Source organism: Aedes albopictus, chromosome 2 (genome assembly GCF_035046485.1).
Source record: "Aedes albopictus strain Foshan chromosome 2, AalbF5, whole genome shotgun sequence".
NCBI classification, from domain to species: Eukaryota; Metazoa; Arthropoda; class Insecta; order Diptera; family Culicidae; genus Aedes; species Aedes albopictus.
This window is the reverse complement of record NC_085137.1, coordinates 389144232-389171820: the sequence shown is the minus strand read 5'-3', so window position 1 is coordinate 389171820 and position 27589 is coordinate 389144232. Positions and strand designations below refer to the sequence as shown.

Below are 27589 nucleotides of genomic sequence, written 5' to 3'. Positions count from 1 at the left end.
ATTCTCGTGAAAATTGGATCCCAGCTGTTGAATACGTCGCTTCCAGAGCAATGTTTAAAAGGAGGTATAAGAGTACGTCACCTTGTCGCAATCTCTTACGAATGAACTAGAAACTAGATGATTCTCCAGTAACGAAGTTGTGCACACCATCCGACGTTACTTAGATCATTCTGGTAAGTTTCCAAAGAAATTAATTTTCGTCCATGAATTTCCATAGCTCTGTGCAAACGATACTGTCGTATGGTGCGTTGCAGTCGATAAACAAGTGATAGGTTGGGACCTGGTATTCACTTCACTTCAAGAGGATTTACCGTACGGTGGTCATTCCTTATTGTTTTACTTCCTTAACAAATAAATTCCATTATTTCCTTAAGAAATTCCTTCCGGATTTTTTTCAAACCTTTCTTCCGGTATTCCTAAAGGGATATCTTCCGTGACTCCTTGCGGGACACCTTTCTACAGAGATCCCTCCCAGCATTGCTTCAGGACTTTTCCAGGAGATTCCTCAAAAGATGCCTTCAGATATTCCTTCCAAGATTCTTCCGGAATCCCACCATTGTGTTTCGTTGGGGACTCCTAGCGTTATTCCCAAAGCGGTTGCTTCATCGAATCCTAAACGGATTCCTCTAAAGCATTTCGCTCGGCATTTATCAAGTAATTTTGACCCAAATTTATCCAGAGATTCCATGGGCGATTCCTTCCGGGATTTCATCAAGGACAACTCCCGGGATTTCTCTAAAAAGTGTTATTAAGATTATTTTACTGATCTTGTGCTGCTCTAGTGGATACCGATTCTAAATCGTTTCCAGAATGCTCGGCGTTAAATCTCTGGCCCGAATATTAATATGCTCGTTCATAGCCATCGCTAGAACCAGAAACGGATTAAAAAATCCGTTTTACTTCCCTCCAACTATGTCAGCACAGTGTAAATCTATCATATAACGCCAAACAAGCGAATTGTGCCGCATCATCTTTAGAATAATAAACACACAATTCTATCACCTTACGCCTGGCATTCACGCACCAATGTGTGAACAACGTTTGCTGAAATCAGCTCCTCGATTTGAGTTCGACAAGTCTTTCCTTTTCCGTCAGGTAAATGATGAATAGGCTCGTGTTCATGGCGATGGCACAAATTTTCCAAATGGAGGAGAACGTGCCTCTGGAGCCGACCTACTGATACCTGATATCTAATACCACCCAAGTAACCACAAGCATTATATCATTGCACGAATTAGACTGAATATCAACCTTTGCAATGCGAAATGCAGTAATTCCACACTTGTCATGCAATAATCCTTTAGATTGGCATTATCAATGTAATGATGTATTGCATTTTTCTTTACATTAGGGTTCATTAAATGGTGATATAAGATACTTCAATAATTCAACACTGTAAAAACTGAACAAATGCAATGCACAAACTAGCAAAGTTTGCTCTAACAATACAATCATAAAAGCTTGACTCTAATGGTAAACAAATGAAATCAAGAAGATTGAACAACTTTACGGTCAACTCAAGCGGTCTTCAACGTTTCTGGTTCGACTCCCGGCCAACTTAATCCCCGTTTGAGCCACCGATCGACGACAGCAAAACCTTTTTAGAGATGACCTTTTCTCTTTTCTGTAGGCTGCTATCACATGCCAATAATGATGGAAACCACAATTAGCATATGAGCAGTATGCGAAGCGAAGGGTGTTTTAATCGTGCTTTTAATTTTCTTATATTGATTAAATATCTTCGAAAATGCATTATGTATTTATCAGTAATTTATCAGATTGTGATAAATTACTGTATTCTATTACATATGACATAGTCGTTTTGCCCTCTATTGCAATGATTGAGACAGAAGAACAGTTTCCTTTAAGTTAATGAAATATCTGTTGTTATCACTGCAGCAGAAACGGTCCAAGGCACCAGCGCGTATGGAACCCATCTAGCGGTCTTCAACACTTCTGGTTCGACTGCCGACCCGGCGATAAAAAAATAATGATCAAAACATTCATGTGGGCATCAGTACCGTCGATAACGAAACCGGTGCTATAAATAGATTTTTATTTTGGTTTTTCTAGTTGCACGTATCAAGCATGTGCAAATGCAAATGTACAGCACATGCATTTATGTTACTTTAGCAATGGCTGTCAGCGTGCTGCAATATGTGGCACTAATTGGATTTTAGTGGGGCCCTTTTCGACTTTAATATTGCTTTAATGAGGTGTTTAAAGTAATGCAGCATTATACCCAAGTAACCAGTAAGCATTTAAAATAGCATTCCTTCAGCATTATAGTAGCCTTTACGACAAGGCGTTTAATGCTAATTAGCCGTATATGCACCTACAGTGCTACCTCACAGCAGGTTTTGGCAAAATAACGGGCTGTCTTAGTGCTATCCCTTCAGGAACGTCGTGACGAAATGTCAAAGAAGCGTAACGCCTCGTCGAGCAAAAAAAAAAAAACAAAAATAGATTGACGTCTGCTTCTCGTTCTCTCAGCCTGCTTCCCCGCTTCATCGTCCTTCCATATTCCAGCCGGTGCTAGATGGTACTTTTTTGCTGATTTTTGTAGTGATGTAGGTTTGAACTTACGATCCGGAGATTGATTAATCATATCTGATTCGGATTCTGTTGCTCCTGATCCACGATGCTAAAGCTGTCCCGGTGGCATGTGTTGATTTAATCGCCAATATAAAGAATGACTCGATAACAGCTTCAGATTCAACATCCAAAACTTGTTTTCATTGAGATATTTCATTGTGGTAGAGCATTACGATCCCTTCTTTTAAATATCTGTGGAATAAGATTGTTTCTTCCCTCTTTCAAACATTCCTATGATCCACCAAAGCATTCACCTATTCGGCACATATTTTCCGACGAAATGATAAATAATTGTTGATTTTTTGATGGACAAGTTCCCAATCCAATCCAGCTGCAGTAATGTTTTCTTTGGTGCTTTTGGTTGAGTAGGGGAAAATGAAGAAACAAAAAAGATGCACAAATTTGTAAACAGAAGCATAGGCTCTGTAAGAGAGAGAGACAAAATGTGTTGCCAAATGCGTAACATATCTCCCAACCTTTTTGCTCCTAGCATTTAAAGAGCAGTTAAAAAGCATTCTGTATGCTCCCAAGTGAAACCACTTCAAGCAGTTGAAATGCTAATTAACGGCCGAAAGCTTTTGAGCAGCACAGATTATGCTAACTCAAGGCAGCTATGCATTTGAACTGCTTATGTAGGGCAGCAAGCAGTTTAAATGCGTAATACGGGCTGATACACGGCTTATTCAAATGCTTAGTGGTTACCTGGGTATTCACAATTTTAATTATCAATATATGGCAAAATTGATGCACTTATATACGGCTTCGTGGTTACTTGGGCAATGTGTGGATCATCTGCCAACTATACTCCACCAACACTCCGACATGCGCATGAATTTGTGCAGAAGCAGAGGTATATTCGTTCTGCTGTGGATACAAACGATTGTAATCATCACTTCGCTCCCCTTACCCACATTGAACTGCAACCTGACGTGGCAGGCGCCATTGTCGCCTATAAATAGAACACTCACGCTGAACATGCCTGCTAGTCCTCGTCAGATATCTCATTGGTTCTTTCGGTATTCCCAAAGGGATCTCTCCAGGGATTCTTGCATAGACTCTTCCCGGGATTCCTCAACGTATTCTTTTAGGAATTGCTTCCGTTACAAATACTGTGCAGTAAAGTGTGAATTAGGTAATGAAAACGACTTCTTCAGCCAATTTGTGATTATAACGAAAGCTATGAGCATAATATACGACCTTTCTGCCTTATAGCCATTTTACATTTCAGACTTTGGCATGATAACCTCAGCCCATGGAATCTAATGCTATTACTATCTTTCACTGTAAGGGTACTAACACTACTATGGGCTACAACATATCACATACCTTTGTTACACAAAATTCTCATTTTTCAACTATGACGTACGTAGATATATCACTGCTAAACGAAATAAATTATTTTCTCTATTTTCTCCCTCGTTTCTCTTCCACCCAATGGATTGCTACACCACACAGCATCCGGCAGGAGATTTTAAGGTTCGATTTCGCGGACGATCACTGAAAGATCACAGCCCTCCTGTTGATAACTATGGTGGAGCCCTGATGTGGATAATGGATGAGCAATCATCACCACCCGTTTTGAGAAAGAGCAGAGAAGGAACGGTTTGGGGCGGCGTTCTGATCGGTGTTTCGGTGTGGGAACAGGAATTCCCTACTCCCCTAGTGTTTTATAATTGTTGACCAGTTGTTGCAAATTGTTTTTCGATGCTTGTTGTGTACGTTTTGTGTGTTTCTGCTTGAACGTGTGAGTGTGTGCTTACTGGTGGATGTTGGACAGATGCGAAAGGGGTGTAATATCATATCATTTTGACGTTTGTTACTGTGAAGTTACAACAAAAAGTTTGCATTACATGATTTTATGACAATTGTTTAGTTTCTTTTTCTAATTTCCGCTTGCTCATTCTACCTCTTTGATAACTACGTAATTGCTTTAAAAGAAAACTAAGAAAATGGTATTGGCGCCGGTACGGTTACAGGGTGCGCATGTCTAAATTTCAGTTATTAGCCAGGAGCAGTGTACGCAGAATATGCCACCGCAAGTGAAAAATAGGCAACAAAGAAGGCACGGCAACAACGCTTTGTTTTTTCGTTAGCAGATAATGATAAAATCGCTCCCGAGTTTGTTTACAACAAAAACGGTAGGAATATTTGTCTCGTTCTATTCACGTCATGATTTTCGCATTGTTTTACAAACGAAACTCAACTCTGAGGTTTGCCAGAGTCTTATTTCGTCCAAATGCTTATGAATTCGATAGTGTGGGTCGAAAATTTCAGCAGAAAAGTCAGAATATCAGCACACGCATGGCAAGCGATATTTGTTTTATTGCTCCCATCGCCTGACATGCGTTTGTTGCGGAGCGCCTTTGTTACCAACATGCACCGCTTAGGACAAAGCGTTTGTTTTTCGGCGTGATCCGTTTTTCGTATCCTGGCCAGGAGTATTCCATTCGCCATAATACTGTTTGGGATAATGGTTCTTTGGCATTATGACCAGCTAACATAACCTCATTTCACGGTACGTTAAACGGCATCATGCCAAGTAGAATTATGACAAATTGAATACTTCCGATCGGCACAGTAAACAGATTTCCAAGACTTCAACAGGTGACATTTCAGAACTCATCTATGGCAGATATTTTACCGAAATGTCGGCAAAATTACCAGACATTGCATTGGGTATGTTAGTCGAGATGTCAGCTGTTGGATTTTTGGAATTCTAGTTACGCAGATTTTTCTCGGAATTTAAATGTGCGTATCTGCATCGATTCAGCGTAAAGTAACATCAAATCAATAGGACGTATTACAAAACAAGGAGGTAAACAATAGGGAAGTGTGAGTTCCTACTTAAGGACGATGGCTTCAAGCCAAACGATGATACCTTTTAGTGAGATACATATGTGTGTGCGTGTGTGTCTGAGTGTGCGAGAGAGTGTATTTCCTTTGCGAAGCAAGTGACTACCCAATAGGACTGCAACGTTTTGTTAAGTTTATTCTAATTTTATTAATTTATTCAATCAAGTTTGAGCCACGTTCAGGCAGGATTGGTAACATGGTGGGCTCGAGAAAGGCGAAATCAGCGGATCATGTGCTTCGTTGCTATAGCTTTTAGGTTCGTATTTACTAAATTTCGTTTCGTATAAAAAAACAATCTACTGATTTCGTACTACTATCGTACTATTGTAGTAATCGAAGGGTTGCCCTCGGCCAATGTTATTGAGCAAGGAGAACAGAGTGGAAAAGTTGTGTAATATAGTACCGCTGAGATTATGATTGTAAATATTTCAACTAAAACCCAGAAAGAAGATGAATCCTTTCGATTAAGCTGCAAAGTTGAACTAGAACAAAAGCGCTGGAAAGGGATAACACAATTCCATCATTAGGGAAAATGACTAAGAACTGAATAGGGCATCGTAAGTAAAATGAGAGTGAAAGTGAGAAAGAGAGAGAGAAAAATGGACAGGATCTTCCAGTGCAATGGAAATAAAACTACTAGGCATTACAGTGTGTAGCGTCAGAACGCATTTATACATACAGTTTAGCTATCAGTCAACCATCAAAAAAACAATTGTAAAAAAGCAAAACACCTCGAAAAAGCATGCAATTTTTGTTTGTTTCGCGCAACGACGATGCCAAAATCACCTGACGACGATGGTCGCTACTTATCGGCAAGGAGAACAGGGGGTAGTCTTAAAATACTACTATGTAAAAGGAAATGGTTTGCTTATGTTAATCCGCGACCAGAAATCGATGAGGTGAATTTTCAGATGAAATTGCATACTGTTGTAAAAATATAGATCTTATAAAATTTATTCCTTAGGTTGTTGTGAACGTAGTTTCTGTCCGAAATGGGTCCCTGGTTTGAAAGTCATAATCGAGACGTTCAGTTAGATTACGAGTTCTGCCTTGTTCTCCGTTGTGCTAGTTTTGGGCTTCTGAATGTAGTGGCATCCCATGTAAATTTTCTTACTCGGAAAGTTTGGAGGAGGTCCTTAGGACCGTCATAAATCCAAAATGGCAGAATTACAGTTTTATGTCGGTTCTCAAACCCTGCTCAAAACTATTTGGATTAGGGTGCTATTTCACATCACAGAGCTCGTGTCGCGATTCTCCAGAGAATCCTGTCGGGATTCTTCCCAAGAATCCTGTCTGGATTCTTCCCGAGAATCCTGTCGGGATTATCCCCAGAATCCTTTCGGGATTCTTCCCAAGAAACCTGTCGGGATTCTTCCCAAGAATCCTGCCGGGATTCTTCCCAAGAATCCTGCCGGGATTCTTCCCAAGAATCCTGCCGGGATTCTTCCCAAGAATCCTGCCGGGATTCTTCCCAAGAATCCTGCCGGGATTCTTCCCAAGAATCCTGCCGGGATTCTTCCCAAGAATCCTGCCGGGATTCTTCCCAAGAATCCTACCGGGATTCTTCCCAAGAATCCAGCCGGGATTCTTCCCAAGAATCCTGCCGGGATTCTTCCCAAGAATCCTGCCGGGATTCTTCCCAAGAATCCTGCCGGGATTCTTCCCAAGAATCCTGCCGGGATTCTTCCCAAGAATCCTGCCGGGATTCTTCCCAAGAATCCTGCCGGGATTCTTCCCAAGAATCCTGCCGGGATTCTTCCCAAGAATCCTGCCGGGATTCTTCCCAAGAATCCTGCCGGGATTCTTCCCAAGAATCCTGCCGGGATTCTTCCCAAGAATCCTACCGGAATTCTTCCCAAAAATCCTGCCGGGATTCTTCCCAAGAATCCTGCCGGGATTCTTCCCAAGAATCCTGTCGGGATTCTTCCCAAGAATCCTGTCGGGATTCTTCCCAAGAATTCTGCCGGGATTCTTCCCAAGAATCCTGCCGGGATTCTTCCCAAGAATTCTGCCGGAATTCTTCCCAAGAATCCTGCCGGGATTCTTCCCAAGAATCCTGCCGGGATTCTTCCCAAGAATCCTGCCGGGATTCTTCCCAAGAATCCTGCCGGGATTCTTCCCAAGAATCCTGCCGGGATTCTTCTCAAGAATCCTGCCGGGATTCTTCCCAAGAATCCTGCCGGGATTCTTCCCAAGAATCCTGCCGGGATTCTTCCAAAGAATCCTGCCGGGATTCTTCCCAAGAATCCTGTCGGTATTGTCCATGGATTTATAAATTAAACATTTTTTTTGTCTATAATGTCGGTATGTCAAGTGAAACTCCGTAGATTTATTCAGCATTTCACATCCACTCGATTTTTTTTATTGATTTCCATAAGTGAAGCATGTGACGTGACAGTGGTACATACATTCAAAGTAGCTTACGTGGATAATAAAAGGAATGTATCTTGCGTATCATATATAATGGCTCATCCCTCATCATAATTGATTGGAATTATATAAAATATAACACAATTCAAAGCAGCAGTACCTAACATTTGATTTTGTAAGCCACCTTCTTCTCAAAAACGCTCGGTTGAAATATGCGCGCGAAACGTCGTTTAGGCGGCCAAGCTATTGGTAGGCGCATCGGCCTTGGACGGAATAGCGTCCGGATTGGAAAGCGGATCCAACTCGGCAAACAGCTGATACCATCCGGAGAGGTCCTTGCCCGATTTGCCGTCCTTCGGAGGTTTCTTCCCTTCCGGCGTTTGGCTGGCCGCTCCACTCGGACCCTTGGAAATACTGGACAGAAAATTTCCAAAGATGTCGTTGGAGCTCTTCTCGGCTTTGGGGTTTGTAGGGCCCGATGTCGAAGGCAGATCAAGACCGGAGAGCTGATCCATGGCGGACGGTTCCATGGATTCCGGATTAGTGAGCAATGTCGATGGCATGAAGGGGGCCGGCGACGAGAGGAAGTCGGAAAATTCATCGTCCATTGTCAGACCCAGCAGGTCCGCAGAACTTGATGCTGTATGATCGGCTTGCGACTTGGATTCTGTAGTAAGCTCAAGCTGGGGAATTCCCGACAAAAGATCGTTCAGTGCTGTTGGAACGTCGGACAGAAGTTGATCGTCATCATCCGGGTTTGAGATCGTCGTTGGTTTAGCCTCTGTCGGCTTCGCTTCGCCATCATCGTCCTTGAACTCGTCCTGCAATAGTTCAAATAAGTTAACCAATACACAATTTTGAAAATTTTCTAGTATTACCTGAAAGAACAACATCTGATCGTCGTCAGCAGGCTTGTCCACTTGATCCTCTGCCCCCTCCGTTTCGCCCTCCTTGGCGTTCGGATTGGCTTGCGTGAGTTCCTTCAAAATCGAAAAGTTGTAGTGCGGATCCTTGGAGAGACTCTTCAGGGCCGCCTTGTAGGTGTCGTTGCTTTTCTTGGCGAACTGCAGCATCGAGTTCTGATAGCCGACCAAGGCGTGAGAAAACATGTTGCATCGCGCTGCAGCCAGTAAATCGATCTGTAAAGAGTTATAACAGGGTGATCAGTAGGTGACCGAGAATGTGTAAATTGAGGTTCAAGCGCCGATTCTTTAGACTTCATTCAGCATAAATAACGTGCAAAGCCCTCACTCCGAAAGCACTGATGATGACAAGAACGCATGATCTTTATAGGAGACTTGAGCGCTCAGGTAGACCAGGAGGAGAAACGTAATCTGACCACATTTGGCGTGACCGAGGATAAAAAAAGAGCGAAGGCCACAAACCAAGTATTGTGGCGTGATTATGTTTCGTCCTGATGATGATTTAGTGCTAATAAATAAAAATGAATGAAGTAACATAGATATCGGATCAAGTGTCCCCTACTGTATTCCACACATCTACCACCTACCTTCTCCAAGCAATCCAAGGTGTATTTATCGAACTTCGTCTTGGCCGTCTTGACATGCCGCTGCGCCTTGCGGAACTTCTCCAAGCCCTTACCCGTGTCCGGGTCCAGCTGAATACTGACCGACTTCATCCAGCTTAAGGCCGCCCGATACTCGGTCCGTTCCCGTTCCATCTGCTGCAGCGTCTTCTGTGTGTCCACTATGGCACGCCCTTTGAACGTCTGTACATCGTGATGCAGCCGCAGCAAAGGCACCCGGATCGTAATACGCTGCTGGCCGCAGTAGGAAATCGCCTTACCCGTGTTGGACATTAGCTTTCCCGTGGTGGGACATTCCTTGCTGACCTCGCGCAGAAACTTCCCCAGGGAGTTTTCCTCTTGAGCTAGAATGCACACCCGTTCCTGGTACTGGTCGATGATCCGGTACAGCTGGCGGGAACTGTCGGCCACCGATTGAAACAGCTCAATTTTGGCGTCCAGTTCCCCATCGGAAGCCACAATGTTCTCATCTTCCTTCGACCCTATGAAAACACAGAGTGTCATCAGTTTTTCCCTCACCAAGTGCATATTGCAATCTGCGCCACAAAGCGAAACCACACCTACCGAGCTTCCGCTGCACCGCCTTTTTGGTGACCCAAAATTGGTGCTGGAATTCGGACTTCAACATTCCGAAGCGATGTCGCTACCCAAACGCAAAATCCCACAAAAAACTAAACGGAAAAATTATGGAAAATTTCCAGCCAGACTGGACGTCCTTTTCTTGCGTGTGTTGTATTTTGACACAAGTGCCCGTCGTTCGAGAGGAAGGGGGGAAATTTATCGATTTTCCGCAGTCCTCTTCCCATATGGACGGGGGTGGTGGATGTATGGAAAAGCCTGCCCTGTTTATTTGTTACGCGTGTTGTCTCGAAGATAGAAACAAGCGACGCATCACGTGCGCAGGAGCAACGCTTGTCGTTGATAGAAATTTGAAGTCACCATAACCGTTGGGAAATCAGGAAAGATGTGGAAAAAAGGTTGCGATTCTTGATTCTTAATTTTTTTTAGCACTTCGAAAGTTGTTTAAACATTCAGGTTTCACTTTCATTTATCGTTTCACTAAAAAAAATACAGACCTCGATTTTGTGATTCAATTTTCAAATATACTTTAACTTGATTTTATACACTTTTTCTAATTTATATTTCTAATAATTTTTGGCCTGTGTTACAAAACTTTGTTTCATATATTGAGTTTTATTCTTTAAAAAAATTGACTGTTTGAACTACATAGTTGTTCTTTTAAGTTGATAAACGATAAGATTTGGTGTGTCTGGTTTGACTGTTGATGCTAATAAGAGGGCGAGCCTTTGCTCGCTAAGCTATTTATTCATAGTCATGAAATGAATGATTGTTCTAAACTAAACAATAGGTCACGAAATAAATATACATTTGAATCTGCCAGTGCAGATAATCGTTTTATGGGTGATATACACTACAGTTCTTCCCCCTTAGGCGCTGTGGCGCATGAACTTCGTAGACTCAATTTTGGCTATCTCAAACCCTCGTAGACTTAATACAAAATTTTCGAAATTTATATGGACCGTAGCCTTTGGTCACAACTATCGTAACATTGCTGCCAAGGCTTCTCCTGTCTCGTTCAGTCCCACCTACCAGCATGTACTTTGTCTCAGGCGCATTCACCAGCAGTCCGATCTTTGCAGCTTCACGTTTCAGGCGGGTGTACAGTTCTGCCACCGTTCCAAATGTTCTAGCAATAATATCCATGTCATCCGAAAAACAGTCAAATTAGCCGTATTTCGTGAAGACCGTACCCCGGCTGTTGAGCCCGGCTCGTCGCATAACACCTTGCAGAGCGATGTTGAAGAGTAGGCACGAAAGTCCATCACCTTGTCGTAGTCCCCATCGAGATTCGAATGAACTGGATAGCTCGCCCGAAATCCTTACGCTGTTCTGCACACCGTCCATCGTTGCTCTTATCAGTCTGGTAAGCTTCCCGGGAAAGCTGTTCTCGTCGATTTTCCATAGCTCTGTGCGGTCAACGCTGTCATATGCCGCTTTGATGTCGATGAACAGTTGGTGCGTTGGGACCTGGTATTCACGACATTCCTGGAGGATTTGCCGTACGGTAAAGAACTGGTCCGTTGTCGATCGGCCGTCGATGAAACCGGCTTGGTAAAGACGACGGAAGATGATCTGGGATAGCACTTCAGGTATCAGAAGGCCGGCTCCAGAGGCACGTTATCCTCCATTTGGGACATTTGTGCCATCGCCTTACATATAAGCCTATTTCATCATTTACCTGAGGGAGAATGGGACAAGGGATGGAATGGGATTAGGAAAAGGAAAGATGATGAAATAGGAAGGGGTGGAATGACCGCATAAGCGCAACGAGAGCTCATAGCCCATACCACAAGCAGGAGGCTATTGTTATATTTTGTGTTTACTGATTTGTAAAATGTGAGGTTAAATTTCGTTTATTTTTGACAGACAACTGCTTTTTAACTGGACAACTGGACTTTGGCCCAGTTATCGAGCGCCCAGTTAAAAAGCAGTTCAGTTAAACAGCAGTCAGTTATCGAGCGGATGCTGTATATCCAAATACTTTTCCAAATTGGCATGATTTTCATTAATTCTGTAAGCTTAATGTATTTTTTTACCTACGATTTTTCAGATTAATGATTTGCCTATTAAACCAAATGGAATTCTTTGAGTCAAAACTTCTACGCTTCCTAAAAACCGGGATTTCTTCCTGAATAATTTCCCTTAACAAGTTATAAAAAACTTGAACAACAGATTCAATATTCTGTTGTTTTTCAAGACAGATTGGCAATTTGCCCTATTTAGTTATATTATGATATTAGAATAATTTGCTCTGCTGTAATCGAAAACATTCTCTTAAACATTTTCATCGCGAAAATGTTTTTTTTAATGCAAAAACACAGAAAACCTGATTGCTGTGCGAAAAGCCTCGTTTTTCCACTAAGGCATTAACAACTCATTTATGAAACAGTCTTCATGAATGTTTGTCAGAAGAATCTAGATAACAATTTCGCCTGTTTTTAACATGATTGATTTGATTAAGACCTAGGCATGTAATCTTCTCAAAAATGATCTGTAATGTTTCATTCTCACCTACGACTGGTAGAAGAATACTCTTCATTTCGAAATCTGGAATGTTATTAAAGATCGTCACGACCAACTTGTACTATCTATTACTATCTCGACTTCGATCTGGACGCACTCGCGTAACACGTAACATGGGACACGAGCGACTTTTTCCCAACCTGAAATGTCTGTCGGGACGGTAAAGGCTGGGTATGCTGCGCAATTCAGATCCCATTGTGATCCACTAGCCTCTACCCAGCAACTCCTATCCCTACCTCCACGCGGTACCGGCCGGAAACTATGAGCAACCTTAGGGAAGATCGGGTAACCAACCCCGGTGGGAACTTTGGTCGTAGGCTGACAGGGAAGGGGGGTTTGTTTCGGCAAACCTGAGCGTCTGTTCTCCAGGAGGAGCGGCTCACAACAGCGTCTGATCCCCATGTTAGGGGCGGCTGATCTACGTCCGAGTGCCAGGGAAGTAGGGGGTTGATGTCAGGCCCTACGAGCCAGCCGTAAAAAAACCATTGTAGCGGAAAATCAGCAACCGAATAATATGAACCGAGACCAACGCCAACGACCCCAGCGAACAAAAAGGACTTGCGATTGGAAACTCGGTACGTGGAACTGCCGATCTCTCAACTTCATCGGGAGCACCCGCATACTCGCCGATCTACTGAAGGAACGCCGGTTCGGCATCGTAGCGCTGCAGGAGGTGTGTTGGACAGGATCCATGGTGCGAACGTTTAGAGGTAATCATACCATCTACCAGAGCTGCGGCAACACACGCGAGCTGGGAACAGCTTTCATAGTGATGGGTGATATGCAGAGGCGCGTGATCGGTTGGTGGCCGATCGACGAAAGAATGTGCAGGTTGAGGATCAAGGGCCGATTCTTGAACTTCAGCATAATAAACGTGCACAGCCCACACTCCGGAAGTACTGATGATGACAAGGGCGCATTTTACGCGCAGCTCGAACGCGAGTATGATCGCTGCCCAAGCCACGGCGTCAAGATCATCATAGGAGATTTGAACGCTCAGGTAGGCCAGGAGGAGGAATTCAGACCGACGATTGGTAAGTTCAGCGCCCACCAGCAGACGAACAAAAACGGCCTACGACTCATTGATTTCGCCGCCTCCAAAAAATATGGCAATACGTAGCACCTTTTTCCAACACAGCCTCCCTTATCGTTACACCTGGAGATCACCACAACAAACGGAATCGCAAATCGAACACGTTCTGATTGATGCACGGCACTTCTCCGACATTATCGACGTCAGGACCTATCGTGGCGCCAACATCGACTCCGACCACTATCTGGTGATGGTCAAACTGCGCCCAAAACTCTCCGTTATCAACAATGTACGGTACCGACGACCGCCAACCTAGAGCGGCTGAAGCAATCGGATGTCGCCTCAGCATACGCGCAGAATCTCGAAGCTGCGTTGCCAGACGAGGGCGAGCTCGATGAGGCCCCTCTAGAGGACTGCTGGAGTACAGTGAAAGCAGCCATCAACGACGCAGCAGAGAGCACCATCGGGTACGTGGAACGGAATCAACGGAACGAATGGTTCGACGAAGAGTGCAGAACGGTTTTGGAGGAGAAGAACGCAGCAAGGGCGGTAATGCTGCAGCAAGGGACTCGACAGAACGTGGAACGTTACAAACAGAAGCGGAAACAGCAGACCCGCCCCTTTCGGGAGAAAAAGCGCCGCCTGGAAGAAGTGGAGTGTGAAGAAATGGAACTGCTGTGCCGTTCCCAAGAAACACGGAAGTTCTATCAGAAGCTCAACGCATCCCGCAACGGCTTCGTGCCGCGAGCCGAAATATGCAGGGATAAAGATGGAGGCCTCTTGCCGGACGGACGTGAGGTGATCGAAAGGTGGAAGCAGCACTTCGATCAGCATCTGAACGGCGTGGAGAACGTAGGAACGGGAGCCCACGGCAACGGAAGAAACGACGACGTCAGTGCAGCGGAGGACGGAAGTGAACCAACTCCCACGCTGAGGGAAGTTAAGGATGCCATTCGCCAGCTCAAAACCAACAAAGCAGCTGGTTAGGATGGTATCGCAGCTTAACTCATCAAGATGGGCCCAGAAAAGTTGGCCACCTGTCTGCATCGGCTGATAGTCAGGATTTGGGAAACCGAACAGCTATCGGAGGAGTGGAAAGAAGGGGTAATCTGCCCCATTCACAAGAAAGACGACCATTTGGAATGTGAGAACTTGTGGGCGATCACTATTTTGAATGCTGACAAAGTGCTATCCCAGATCATCTTCCGTTGTCTGTCACCTAAAACGAATGAGTTCGTGGAAAGTTATCAGGCTGGCTTCATCGACGGCCGGTCGACAACGGACCAGATCTTCACCGTACGGCAAATCCTCCAGAAATGCCGTGAGTAACAGGTCCCAACGCATCACCTGTTCATCGACTTCAAAGCGGCATACGACAGTATCGACCGCGCAGCGCTATGGAAACTCATGGACGAAAACGGCTTTCCTGCGAAGCTGAATAGACTGATTAAAGCAACGATGGACGGTGTGCAAAACTGCGTAAGGGTTTCGGGTGAACTATCCAGTTCATTCGAATCTCGCCGGGGACTGCGACAAGGTGACGGACTCTCATGCCTACTCTTCAACATCGCTCTGGAAGGTGTGATGCGACGAGCCAGGCTCAACAGCCGGGGAACGATTTTCACAAAATCCGGTCAATTTGTGTGCTTTGCGGACTAGGGGCAAGACAGATCTAACGACAGTAAATCTGTGCTCGAGGTGTTGTTCAGAATTCCTCACAGTTCCTCTGAATTTCTCCCATTCATGCCAAAGTGTGATCTGGCACCAATGTCAAACTGCAAAGTGTTGCGTGCGCTGAATGAAAATTGCAGTTTTAGGGATGTCTTTCAACAAATTTCGTCGATCAGCGATAAAAAGAGTAACTCAGAATCTCTCAGAGTTGCTCTCGTTTGCACATTGTCTTGCCCCTAGTTTTCAGATGACATGGACATTATCGTTAGGACATTTGGAGCGGTGGCAGAGCTGTACACCCGCCTGAAGCGCGAAGCAGCAAAGGTCGGACTGGTGGTGAATGCCTCAAAAACAAAGTACATGCTGGTAGGCGGAACCGAACACGACCGGATCCGTCTGGGTAGTAATGTTACGATAAACGGGGATACTTTCGAGGTGGTGGAGGAATTCGTCTACCTCGGATCCTTACTGACGGCTGACAACAACGTGAGCCGCTAGGGACAGGACAGATCAAACGAGAGCAAATCTGTGTTCGAGGTGTTGCACAGAATTCCTCACAGTTCCTCAGAATTTCTTCCATTTATGCCAAAGTGTGATCTGGCATCAATGTCAAACTGCAAAGTGTTGCATGTGCTGAATGAAAATTGCAGTTTTGGGGATGTCTTTCGACAAATTTCATCGATCATTGCTAAAAAGAGTTACTCAGAAATTCTCAGAGTTGCTCGCGTTTGCACAGTGTCTTGCCCCTAGGTGAGCCGTGAAATTCGGAGGCGCATCATCAGCGGAAGTCGGGCCTACTACCGGCCCGCAGAAGAAACTGCGGTCGAAAAAGATTCACCCACGCACCAAATGCACCATGTACAAAACGCTAATAAGACCGGTGGTCCTCTACGGGCACGAGACATGGACCATGCTCGAGGAGGACCTACAAGCACTCGAAGTTTTCGAGCGACGCGTGCTAAGAACGATCTGCGGCGGTGTGCAGGAGAACAGTGTGTGGCGGAGAAGGATGAACCACGAGCTCGCTGCACTTTACGGCGAACCCAGCATCCAGAAGGTGGCCAAAGCCGGAAGGATACGGTGGGCAGGGCATGTTGCAAGAATGCCGGACAACAACCCTGCAAAGCTGGTGTTTGCAACTGATCCGGTTGGTACAAGAAGACGTGGAGCGCAGAGAGCACGATGGGCGGACCAGGTGGAGCGAGACTTGGCGAGCATTAGGCGCGACCGAGGATGGAGAGCGGCAGCCACAAACCGAGTATTGAGGCGTGCTATTGTTGATTATGTCTTGTCTTAATGATGTTGAACAAATAAATGTATGTATGTAATGTCCGATCACCATGGCGATGCGGCTCAGATAGAGTCTGCTTTGACAGCTGAATATGGAGTGCTTTCTTACCGGAAGCTACACCTATGGTGTCGTAGGCCAATAACCTCCCCCCCACTAACAAAAGAGGCTGCATAAGAGCTTACGGAGCAAACGCATTCGAAAAAAAGCTCGTTGAAACTCTTATCCAGCAAAAATGTGAGTTGGGCTACTTACTGCCTCAAAACCCTTAAAAAATACCCGTCCAAGAAACCGAAAGTGATAAGTCCTGTTCAACGACGTAGGTTGAACCTCGGGTTGAACTTGCTCGAAGTTGCTGCATCCCGCGCTTACCCATTTTGATGACAAATGGGTAAGAGCAAGATGCAGCAACTTCTAGCAAGTTCAACCTGCGTAGTTGATCAGGACTATAGATTTTGAAGCAATTTCTGGAAAAATCATATAATCATGTAATGCATGTAATCGCCTTCTTGTCTAAAATACAAGCTGGATATTCTCAGAAGAAACGCGTCGAAAACGTGCTCTTAACGCTTGTCTTGTAATGTAAATAAAGCTCTGCATAGTGACACGTGACACGTGACCCACTTCTAGTGGGTGGCTCTAGTTTCATTCATAAAGTTTAAATGGCCACTTTGCTTTCTAGTATGCGAGCGCAGTTTACTACTTTACGCCAAGTTTTACGCATAGTCCCGTTAGCTCCCGAGTTTGCGGCTAATATCGGCGCTTCTGATTGGTCGGTCATTGGTCACAAGATGGAACTCGATGGCGGTGCTACGAAGCCATGGCTGCAGAAATTTATGAATGGCAAACAGAATACAATACAAAACGGCAACACTGGTCCAATGGCTTGTCGTTGGAGGTAGGGATGTCGTTTTAACAAATGCTCGATGACTTAATGAAATGATGTTTGGATTTTTTACTGGATGAATAGGAATGTCAAAAATAACAAATGCATCATCTACCAGCATTTCTTGAATTTCATAACAATTAAGAATCTACTTTAATACCTCTTTTGCCCGTTGTAAATCGCAAAAATGTTCGAACCATCCACCACACACTGATCATCTCTATCTCTACTAGCGCACCGCGCTACGCCAACAACAACAGCAGCTTCGAAGCCAGCCTGCTGCGGCCTTCATCGCCGTCGTCGTCGTCGTCGCGTTCGCTTCTTCGCATCGCTACAGAGCAGCACAGCACACCAGCGCAAAACGTTTCGAAGCTCTGTCAGTGGTGGACGCGTTCGGGAAAGTTGGTGTAAAATTTGCATTTCCGTTCGAATAGGAAAAGTTTTGATAAGCGGAAAAGTGTCACCAAAGTGTGCGGAAAATTGTTTACATCGCGATCGGAGTTCGGTTTTCGCGGAAAAACTACAATCTGTGGTGCGAGAAAAGGTTTTCTTTTGCATGTAAAATCGTACACACACGCATACATACAGAGAGACGTGTAGCAAGCAGCAGCCAGCAGCGCCACCAGCAGTACGAGGCAAGGTTCAAGATTTTTGCTGTCACGGTGTTCCTCAAACCTTTGTTGTAAAAAAAAACTTCAAATTTATTATTTTAATAACAATTTTGTGTAATTATTTGAAAAACAAACTACATATCTGGACGAACATTTGAAAAGGGCCTATCTGCTTTTTGTAAACAAACATGTTTTTGTCTCTGTAGGGCCCATCTGCATCCACCCACGCACATCAACACCCTTAACAGATAGCTTGAAGAACACTCTTTCTGATAAGGGTGTTGACGTGCGTGGGTGGATGCAGATGGGCCCTACAGAGACAAAAACATGTTTGTTTACGCAAAGCAGATAGGCCCTTTTCAAATGTTCCTCCAGATATCAAGATCAACAATTAAAAAGCCGGCATCAACATTTTGTAAACAAACATGTTTCTGTCGATTTGAGGCCTTTTGACCTCCACCCACACACCACACCACCAATAACAGAAAGCGCGAACATCTCTGTTAATGGTGGTGAAATGCATGGGTGGATTCCAGAAGACCCTATTTCGACAGAAACGTGTTTGTTTACGCAATGTTGATGAGGCCTTTTCAATTGTTGGTTTTGATATCAGCTTCCATGAACAAATTACACTCAATTATTTTTTTACGCGATTTTTCGATTCGCGTAAAAAATAGTGTAAAAAAAGCTTTTACAACAGTTCAATACTTCTTTATCTGATCGTCCTCAAATTTTGACAGAATATATATCAAGGATCATCTCTAGGAGAGATCTCTAGAAAAAGTTTGAGCTTCATCGGAAAGAATTAGCCATCGGAACAGAAGAATCTTTCCTAAAACACAATGCTAATACGGTTTGAAAATTTGGTCGATTTTGAAACTCCATACATTTTGTATGAGATGAAAAATTAGTAAAAAACTTTAAACCTCATTTACTCGAAAGTGGGTTTTTGTCACATCCCCAAGTAACTATCAGCATGCCTTAAAGGTTTATTCATGTTTTATCCTGATTTTATACGAGCATGTAAAAAAGCTAGTTCTATATAGCTTGGATTCGCTGGTTGGGTCGCGACTGCGCCCCGATTAGAGAATCGTGTTCGTTTGTTGGGGCAACTGACAATGGGGCACGTTTGGTGTAGTACTAGATTTCAGTAATAAATTTTGAAAACGACGTATAATCAATGGTGTAGCATTGATTATACGTCGTTTTCAAAATTTGTTACTGATTTGTAGTAATGAGCTGAATTTTTGTATGGTGAGAAGGTCAATTCTCCGTTTCTGCAGTGAAATGGTGCAAAAAGCGTGGGTATTATGATTCCTTGCCTAATTTGATGATGTTTGAGCAAAACTTTGAATAACTATGTTGTTTATGTTGCAAGAAACGGAGAAAATAACAACACTGTTGCCCAAAGTTTTGCTCAAACAGCATCAAATTAGGCAAGGCATCATAATACCCACGCTTTTTGCACCATTTCACTGCAGAAACGGAGAATTAACCTTCTCACCATACTAAAATTCAGCTCATTACTACAAATCTAGTACTTCACCTATCTGTCCTATTGATCAAAATGCTCTCGACACACCAAGTGACGAGAAATACGTTACAAAACACTCACATACTTGCATAAACGTTCTGTACACAGACAAACGTACAGACGTAACACTCTTCAAAACAGCTTGGCAAATGCATTCAACGATCAATTCAAATTTAATTTGATTTGCGCGATCCTTCCACCAGAAGTGCTGGTGTTCGATCGCTTTGACGTTTGCCAGTGTACACGTTGCTGAATGATGCAAACGAAAATTACAGGCGATTCGTGTAGTAGTGTGCGTGTTAGCAAACGTCAAATCGAAATCCATCATTGCCGACAGTGTCTCGCGCGGTTATACCAACAGGTGGCAGTGTGCTCACAAAAAAGACACCGGGCAAAAGTTTTTGATGAATTTCCTTTAAGAGTTACGTCTGTTTGTCTGTGTTCTGTATATAGCTGCGATGCGACGGCGGTCACACGTCAAACTCGTTTTTGAAATCGATTTTGACATTGATAGTGCTTTTCAGTTGGGTTTTGTCCCAACCAGTGAACAGCCAATCATCAAGACAGCCCATCTAACGAGCGAATCGGAATTGTATTAGTTTTATGTGGTAGTTTTTTACTTTGCACCTTTGGCATTCCATAAAACTATTATATAACTTCTGCTATAAACATCCTTAGTTAAAGACTTGGAAGTAGTCATGAATTGGTTTTATCACTTATTATATAGCATTTCAATAAAACTTGCATTTGCGATTGTTGTAGGAGAGATTTTTTTGTAAACAAATACACAAAAGTGTGAAGCAATGCATAAAACCAACAGAAGATTTCGTAGCCGTAACATAGACCAAAAATGCTGTGATAAAACCGCTAGTTCTATCATGAGCTCAGTTATGTTAGCCCTGAGTTAGCCCTATCAGAGGAATCATCAGGAACACAGAGTTTTATCAGAAAAAATATGTCGCCTAGCCGGGATAATTAATGTAAATACAGAAAAATCATTACTCAATATTATAATTTTACTTAACTTAACGATTCAACACGTTTCCGTCATGCTCATTTTCAGAAAAATTTCATAATGTAATGAAAAACCCTTTTATGCGCCCAGAGTAAATTAAATGCATTAAACTTCCAATTAATGCACAGCTTGTGTGGCACACTTATTCTTTGTAATTATCACAGTCACATTCACCACAAAATTCCCGTGGCATGTTTCGTAACACGTATTCAATAGGAAAACAAATCTGAATTCCAGATCGACATCTTTCCAGTTGATGGCTGTATAAAAAGGTGATAAAAACCCAAGCATAATTTATTCTGACGATCGAACAAAGTTAAAAAATAAACAAAACAAATATTTGACAAGTCAGAAGATGGGTTTATTTAGAAGGTTGTATCGGGGATACGATACAACCCGAGATCCTAAGCCGGTTTGCATACGAAGTCCTGTAAATTGTAATAAGGCCCAGGCCCTCTTCCAAATCAAAAGAGTTTTGCAACATGCTCTAGAGCGGTGTTTTGCTTCTGCCTCGTAGCGAGGGAGTGAACGAACCCCCAACAGAGAGGCAATAAAAACTGAGCGAGCAAGAGGGGAACGAAAAAAGAGCCGATGATTATTTCGGGTTTTTGAGTGCAATTTTCGCCTCGAGAGTCCTTCTTTGTATGGGATTGGAACTCCCGAGTGCTTTTTGAGTGTGAGTGGGCGTGAGAAACACAACAAACAATTATGAGTGTTGGAAAATAAGGAAAAACGCACTTTGGCGAACAAAGTTTGCGAAAAGAGGTGTTGTGTGTCTTTTCACAAACAATTGCCACTGTCTGTAGGAACTTTACCTAAACATCGATGCTATGAAATTGAAAGTTATCAATTAATGCCGCTTTTGCATGATCAACACTTTTATGAGATTTAATGTGATGTAAGCGTTTTGCACCGATATCCCTCGTAAAAAGGTAAACATTCAAATTTCACGACTGTGTTGGTGAATATTTTGGCTGGAGCATAAATTTATGCTCCACGTAAGGAGGCACAATCCAACCTGTCAAACTCCATAGTAAAAAATAGGTTGCCGTCCCCTTAGTCACCCCATAGCATGGTGCGATTAGAAGCTTGGTGATCCTAACCGCACGGCTACGAGGTTCCACCATTACAAATTACAAATTTTCGTTGAGCCTGTAAAATAGCGAAAGAACTTTTTCAAATGAAGCCTTCTCGATGATTTCTAGTCATCCAAAACATGCCCTTCTTCTTCTTCTTCTTCTTCTTCTTTGTGACTCGACGTTCGCATTGGAACTTGACCTGTCTCTCTTGAACTTAGTGTTCTTAGAGCACTTCCATAATTATTAATTGAAGGGCTTTCTTTGCCTGCCATTTGCATGAATTTGTACATTGTGTGGCAAGTACAATGATACACTATGCCGAGGGAGTCGAGAATATTTTCCCAACTGGAACGGGAATCGAACCCGTCGTTTCCGGATTGGCGATCCAAAGCCTTAACCACTAGGCTAACGGGAGACCCTGACTGGGAGACGTCCGAACCCGTGAAAATCAATACAGTCAGATTTTTTACGCGGGGGATACGTACCTCGTTAAAAAAACTTAGTTTGTAATTCGAAAAACCGCGTAAAAAAAGTCTCACCATTTCTCGACGAATCATGCAAAAATAAGAGGATATTTTTTTATGGAGTTTTCATTTACGTGGCCGCGTAAATAGAAATCGTGTAAAAAATACCTACTCTATCATCAACATTGTTGTCACTTTGCCCATGAGCCATTTTACGAAGTGACAACAATGTTGATGATGATATTGATTTTCACGGGCTTCACGGGTTATTGGACACTACTTCCTGTCAATATTCATTCATAAAATCGGCTCGTAAAATGGATTATTACTAGAAATCTATGTTTACTAAGGCTGTGAACCGTTTCGCTTGTTCGTTTAACTTTTAGTTAAAATTTGACACTTCGATAGTAATTTTGCGTCCGGTTAAAAATAACCCTACTTTCGACCAGAGTTAGTTTTGAAAGTTCGATAGTTATTTTTTGTACGCAATGATTTGGCTGCGTACTGAATTTTGTTCCAAAATAACTACTCGTCTGTCAAATTTCAAATGGGCCGTCCCCGTAGTTATTTTTTAACCATCCGATGCAAAATAACTACCGAAGTGTCAAATTTCAACTAAAAGTTAAACGAATAAGCGAAATGGTTCACACCCTAAAGATCTCTCGCCTTCCAGGCTCCCGGGCTCAACTCAAAAACAGTTTTTGTTACTTACAAAAAGCTTTATCACTGTATCTTTTGGAATTTTTGGACATTTGCCTATAGGGGACTGCATGAAATTCTCTCCTTCTTTTTCACTCCTACAGAAATTTTGTAAACAACAAGGCCACGAAACGTCAAAATCCCATACAAAATCAAAACAGTGCAGTGCCCTATAGGGCACCGCACTGTTTTGATTTTGTATGGGATTTTGACGTTTCTTGGCCTTGTTGTTTACAAAATTTCTGTAAGAGTGAAAGAGAAGGAGAGATTTTCATGCAGTACCCTATGGTCCACTGCACGAATATATTCTGGCCTGCTCACTCTCACAGAAAATTTGACGTTTGAGAGGTGCCGGCACCGCTCAAACGTCAAATTTTCGGTGAGAGTGAGCAGGCCAGAATATATTCGTGCAGTGGACCATAGGGCACTGCATGAAAAGTGCCCTATACATATCGTTATTTTAAATTATTTAAAACAATCTTATTTACCGTGGCCAGAGAAACAGTGCTAGAAAATCATTCTGTTCGCATGATTTATTTTTCTGATAAAAATCGTTTTGAGGAACACCGTGACCCGTGACATTGTTGGGGGTGTGTTGGTGAAACGAAACGCCAAAGCAAGACTGTGGCCCAGGTGGAGTAGTGTGTGTGTGTGTGCTGGCGACTGCGAAAAGTAGAAGGAAGCTTCTGATTGGTGGATCGTTTGACAGGCGCTGGAGAAGATTTTCGGCAAATTTGAACAAAGTGTCGTAAATATCGGTGAAAAGTGTGACAATTTGCAGAAAAGTGCTAGAAGTTGTGAAAATTTTGGATTTTCCAAGCTGGAAGTGAATTTTTCCCTAGTGAAATTGTGCCTGGCAAAAGTGATTGAACGCAGCGTAGTTGGACAAGATGGCGACGGCAGCGGCAGCCAATCAGCGTCGAGCTTCTGTCGCTCGGGTACAGGATGATGATTTTTCGTACGTTTTCGCGTCATCGTTCGGCAGCAGCAGCAGCAAAATTTAGTGCGTCCTCGTCGCAGAAGGAAGAACAAAACCCGTAGATCAGCAAGTGAGGAAGAGTGTGTGCAAGATTTTAGGCTCGCGCGGAAAAAATCAACCAAATTGGAGTCCGAGAACATCTTCCTGACATGTGTCAGGTGGAAATTGGTGAAATTGGCTAAAGTGCTGGCCGGAAGCGCCCCGAATCAAAACTACGGTAAGTGAAACGCTGCTAGGTTGCCACAGTCAAAATGGTTGCCAGCAGACGAATTTTCTCGCATGCTGCAGAGGGAAAATTTTTTCCCCCTGCAAGAGGCGACCACGGCACTGAGCCCGAGAGGGAAATCCTTTTCTTGAGACGGCGATCGCGACGACGGCGACGGCCAACAACATTTCAACAGCATATGAAAACAAAAACAAAAGAGTTCTGGAGAAGCAGAACCGAAACATAACCTTTTTTGGTGGGTGCATTTCCCCCTCCGAGGGGGGTGGCTGAACGATTTCTTTTATTTCCCGCGAGCTCCGTCGACGATGCTGTGATGGGTGGTAAGCGGAGGAAAAGTTGCAATGGGAGCGAATCAGTTTTCCAAAATGCACTTCATTGCACCAGCTACCCGTGTCGCGGCGACACAGGTGAAAATGATGCACTTTTCGATTCCGCAATCATGATAATCCCTGTTTTGATTGTAATCAAGGGAAATAAAGATCAGTCGTCTTCCTTTGCTAATTGAATTGCGAACGATTATGATAATTTTGCGCTAAGCATACAATATTGAACAACAATATCGATTCATGTAGGTACCTTTGAGTGTCGAAGCTCGACGAGAGTTTCAATTTCACTTTCGTTTGGGATGTAAACAACTTTTTGTGTTATCCGCTACGATCAGTTTGTGATTATGTAAAAAACCGACAAGTTTGTATTGAACAATCGTCTCTGAGCATGAATATTTCAGAGCAATTGATTAATAAATTTTCATTGGTAAGTTAACTCTCGAATATTCAAGGACTAAAAATAATTTTGTTCGTATCAATTAGATGATTGAAATTCTACTAGTGAAGAATTCAATAGCTTCTTAATATTTGATTCCTTGATTATTTAATATTCTTAATACATTCACCCCAAAAACAAAAAAAAAAGCAAATCTCCTAGATACAAATGATTCTTTTGTTGCAATTTTTTAAAGTACCTACCTCTCTCTCAGTAGGTCTGTCATGTTTTCTATAACGCATAAACATGACTGGATTCAAAATTAATGACTAACTACCAGCGCTCGGAAAGGTGTTCTGGTGTACGGAGCATCCACCTGGAATTCCCTTCCGCTCAATGTTAGGCAACAGTCTTCACTAGCAGCTCTTAAAGCTGCGCTCAATAGAGACAACTAAGAATAGCTTGTACAATCAGATAAGATCTAGTTTACTATATTGTTTATTTTTAATGTGTTTTTAGTCCTTGACTTGGTTCAAAGTTAATGTAACTGACAGGTTTACGTTGAATAATAAATTACAATTACAATTACTAACTAAATCAAAATAATTTTTATGGTCAGCTCGAACATACGAGCACCCCTCTTCTTCTTTATGGCTCTGCGTCCTTACTGGGGCTTGGGCTGCCTCGCTTCAACCTAGTGTTCGTTGAACACTTTAACAGTTATTAATTCAAGGGGTCTGTGTCATGTGGCATAAAGTCATTTGGTATAATGTCATTTGGCATAAACACATTTGGAATTATGGACACTTGGCATTTCGCGTACGGTAAATCTTACCCCGAAATCTCAACTGCTGAGCGTTCGATAACGGATTTTTAACGAAATTCTGTAAAAAAATACAAAATTTCGGTAAAATCATCGTTTATCTGTCAAACTCTAACGAATCGGTAAAAGTTGCAAGCTTTACCGATTTTTTCCAGTAAAACAAAGCTAACGGTTGCGTTTTCGATAAAACATTACCGAAGTCGGTGATTTTTTCTGTGTGTGTATGACGAACGAATGATTTTATGCCAAATTTTCCGCTCCTTAATTGGAAGGCTTCCTCTGCGTACCATTGAATGAATTTGTATTTTGTGAGGCAAGAACAATGCTCAGGGAGTCGAGAAAATTTTCACGGCCGGAACTGGAATCGAACCCGCTCTCGGATTGGCGGATTAGCGGCCTCAATCACTAGGCTAGCTGGGAACCGAGTACCCCTACGGGGCAAGAAGAGCATTAAAATTAAAATCGCGATATTTTACCTGTAAATTGAGGGCACTGCATATGGCGGTTGCTATGATACATTTTTCTAAGTCTTTGACGTTTCGTGGCCTTGTTGTTTGCGATTTGGACTTTGAAATTTCGTTTACTTACTCTGATTCAAAATTCCATCTCATAACTGTTGGTAAACCTGATTTATGAGATCTCGGGAAGATGTTTCGATTCTGGTCTGGGAAAACTTCCAGTGGACTTGTGGAATTATTGTGGAATCTCGATAAGATTGCTATTCGTAACTATGTGTAGAAGAAATTCTACTCAATCAAGGTGATTGTGTGTAGTGTGTTGGTATGTATCTTCTTTGTGTTCCTTCGTGAACCATGCGACTCGACGAGAGAACATACACCGCTTCGTAATTGAAACAGAGCCAACAGAAGGGAAGAAAAACTGCCGAGTGGTTCACTTATCACTTTTTCGTCCAAACACTGGGGAACAGTGTGGGATCCAGGACTTCCATTTAGGGAAACCCTGAAGGATTCCCAAAAGGAAATAACGAGTCCCAAAAGAATCTCCTAAAGGAATTCCGCAGATAGACGTTCAAGTTTGACTCAGCAGCATCTGCCGTGTGCATTATAGTTGTCCCATATTACTTTTTGGCAATTTTGACTTTTTATCGTCAAAAGGTCTCTTTTTGCGTATACTAATCTACTCTCGGTTAGTATACTTTGTTATTCAGAAACTTCATAAAAACAACATCAAGTTAATTTGTCCCATGTTCAGTTTCGTCATCATAAGTTGTCCCATGTTCCATTTTGCAGCACAAGCCGTCCCATGTTCATTTATTTTTTCTCAAAAGCTATCCCATGTTCAATTCATACGCATAAAAAGCTATCCGAGTATCTCTGAGGGAATCCTTAACATTGTTCGGAAATCCAGATGTCATTTGTAAAATTCAACATGGAACATGAAAATTACAACATGGGATGCTGAACATCTCACATGACATGGGACTATTTATGCCGAGAAAATCCCGAAAATTGCTAGAAACATCGGCATTACAGTCCCATCAGAGTTTTTCTTTAAAAAATCAAAGTAAATTGAATGATTTGTTGTGGCTTAGTACCACATTCTGAAGTCCATTAACTGGCAAATTACCTACCTTGTACCTTGTTGGCTACAAAGTAACTTTACTCCAATGCCGAGCGTATAGTAGAGCACCATCTTCGTCGGTCTTGGGCGATGTTCCTCCAGTTTCCCCGAACGTGTAGGGATCGTAGATCTTCTTCAACCGCGTGCAGCCAGCGAGTTCGCGGCCGCCCACGAAGTCGCCTACCTCTACCGGGTTCTCTGCTGAATATTGTTTTCGCTATTCTTTCTTCCGACATTCGCACTACGTGTCCAGCCCACTGAAGTCTGCCGTATTTTCAGGGTTGTTACAACAGCGCGGATTTTGCGAATTTCGCGGATTTCGCGATTTTCGCGGATTTGGCGCGGATTTGCCCCTAGAATTCGGCCCTCGCGCGGATTTGGCGCGGAATTGGTTTTGCTGTTCCGTCATGCAAATTTTGTTGAATTTTGAACATGATTTAGGTCTGATTTGCATCATAGTTTTTTCGTGTGAGATTGCCTTCTTTTTATCTACCAACCAGCGTTTGACGAATCCCCTCGACGAACTTCT

General features: G+C 43.0%; 4 protein-coding genes across 8 annotated transcripts in view; 3 read left to right on the top strand and 1 right to left on the bottom strand.

Annotated features, from left to right (window-relative positions):
* The window catches only part of LOC109400674 (armadillo repeat-containing protein 8), a 59713-nt gene extending 53309 nt beyond the window's left edge, over positions 1-6404 (top strand). The window contains exons 8-9 of one of the 2 annotated variants that reach the window (XR_009997941.1): positions 4051-5704; positions 5779-6404. Coding sequence is in view for 1 of the 2 variants with exons in the window: in XM_029879065.2 (XP_029734925.2) it covers positions 4051-4096 (46 nt within the window). In the remaining variant the exon portion in view is untranslated. Of the gene's footprint in view, positions 1-4050 lie in introns of both variants that reach the window. The other variant, XM_029879065.2, reaches the window with a different exon arrangement.
* Positions 6405-7739: 1335 nt separating this feature from the next.
* Positions 7740-10286, bottom strand: LOC109404596 (islet cell autoantigen 1). Its single transcript, XM_019677499.3, has 4 exons — positions 9929-10286; positions 9329-9846; positions 8697-8957; positions 7740-8639 (listed from the first exon to the last, which is right to left on the bottom strand). Exons 1-4 carry the CDS (start codon positions 9990-9992, stop codon positions 8049-8051), a joined length of 1434 nt encoding a protein of 477 aa, XP_019533044.3. The 5' UTR covers positions 9993-10286; the 3' UTR covers positions 7740-8048.
* A 5139-nt stretch (positions 10287-15425) lies between these two features.
* LOC134288870 (uncharacterized) lies at positions 15426-16431 on the top strand. The gene is made up of 2 exons (XM_062854785.1): positions 15426-15659; positions 15924-16431. Exons 1-2 carry the CDS (start codon positions 15426-15428, stop codon positions 16314-16316), a joined length of 627 nt encoding a protein of 208 aa, XP_062710769.1. The 3' UTR covers positions 16317-16431.
* A 1245-nt stretch (positions 16432-17676) lies between these two features.
* Positions 17677-27589, top strand: part of LOC109404578 (nucleosome-remodeling factor subunit NURF301) — a 45306-nt gene continuing 35393 nt past the window's right edge. The window contains exons 1-2 of one of the 4 annotated variants that reach the window (XM_062853178.1): positions 17677-17879; positions 23459-23945. The gene's annotated coding sequence lies outside the window, so the exon portion shown is untranslated. Of the gene's footprint in view, positions 17906-23458; positions 23946-27589 lie in introns of those variants that run through there. The other 3 variants (XM_029879064.2, XM_062853179.1, XM_062853180.1) reach the window with 3 other exon arrangements.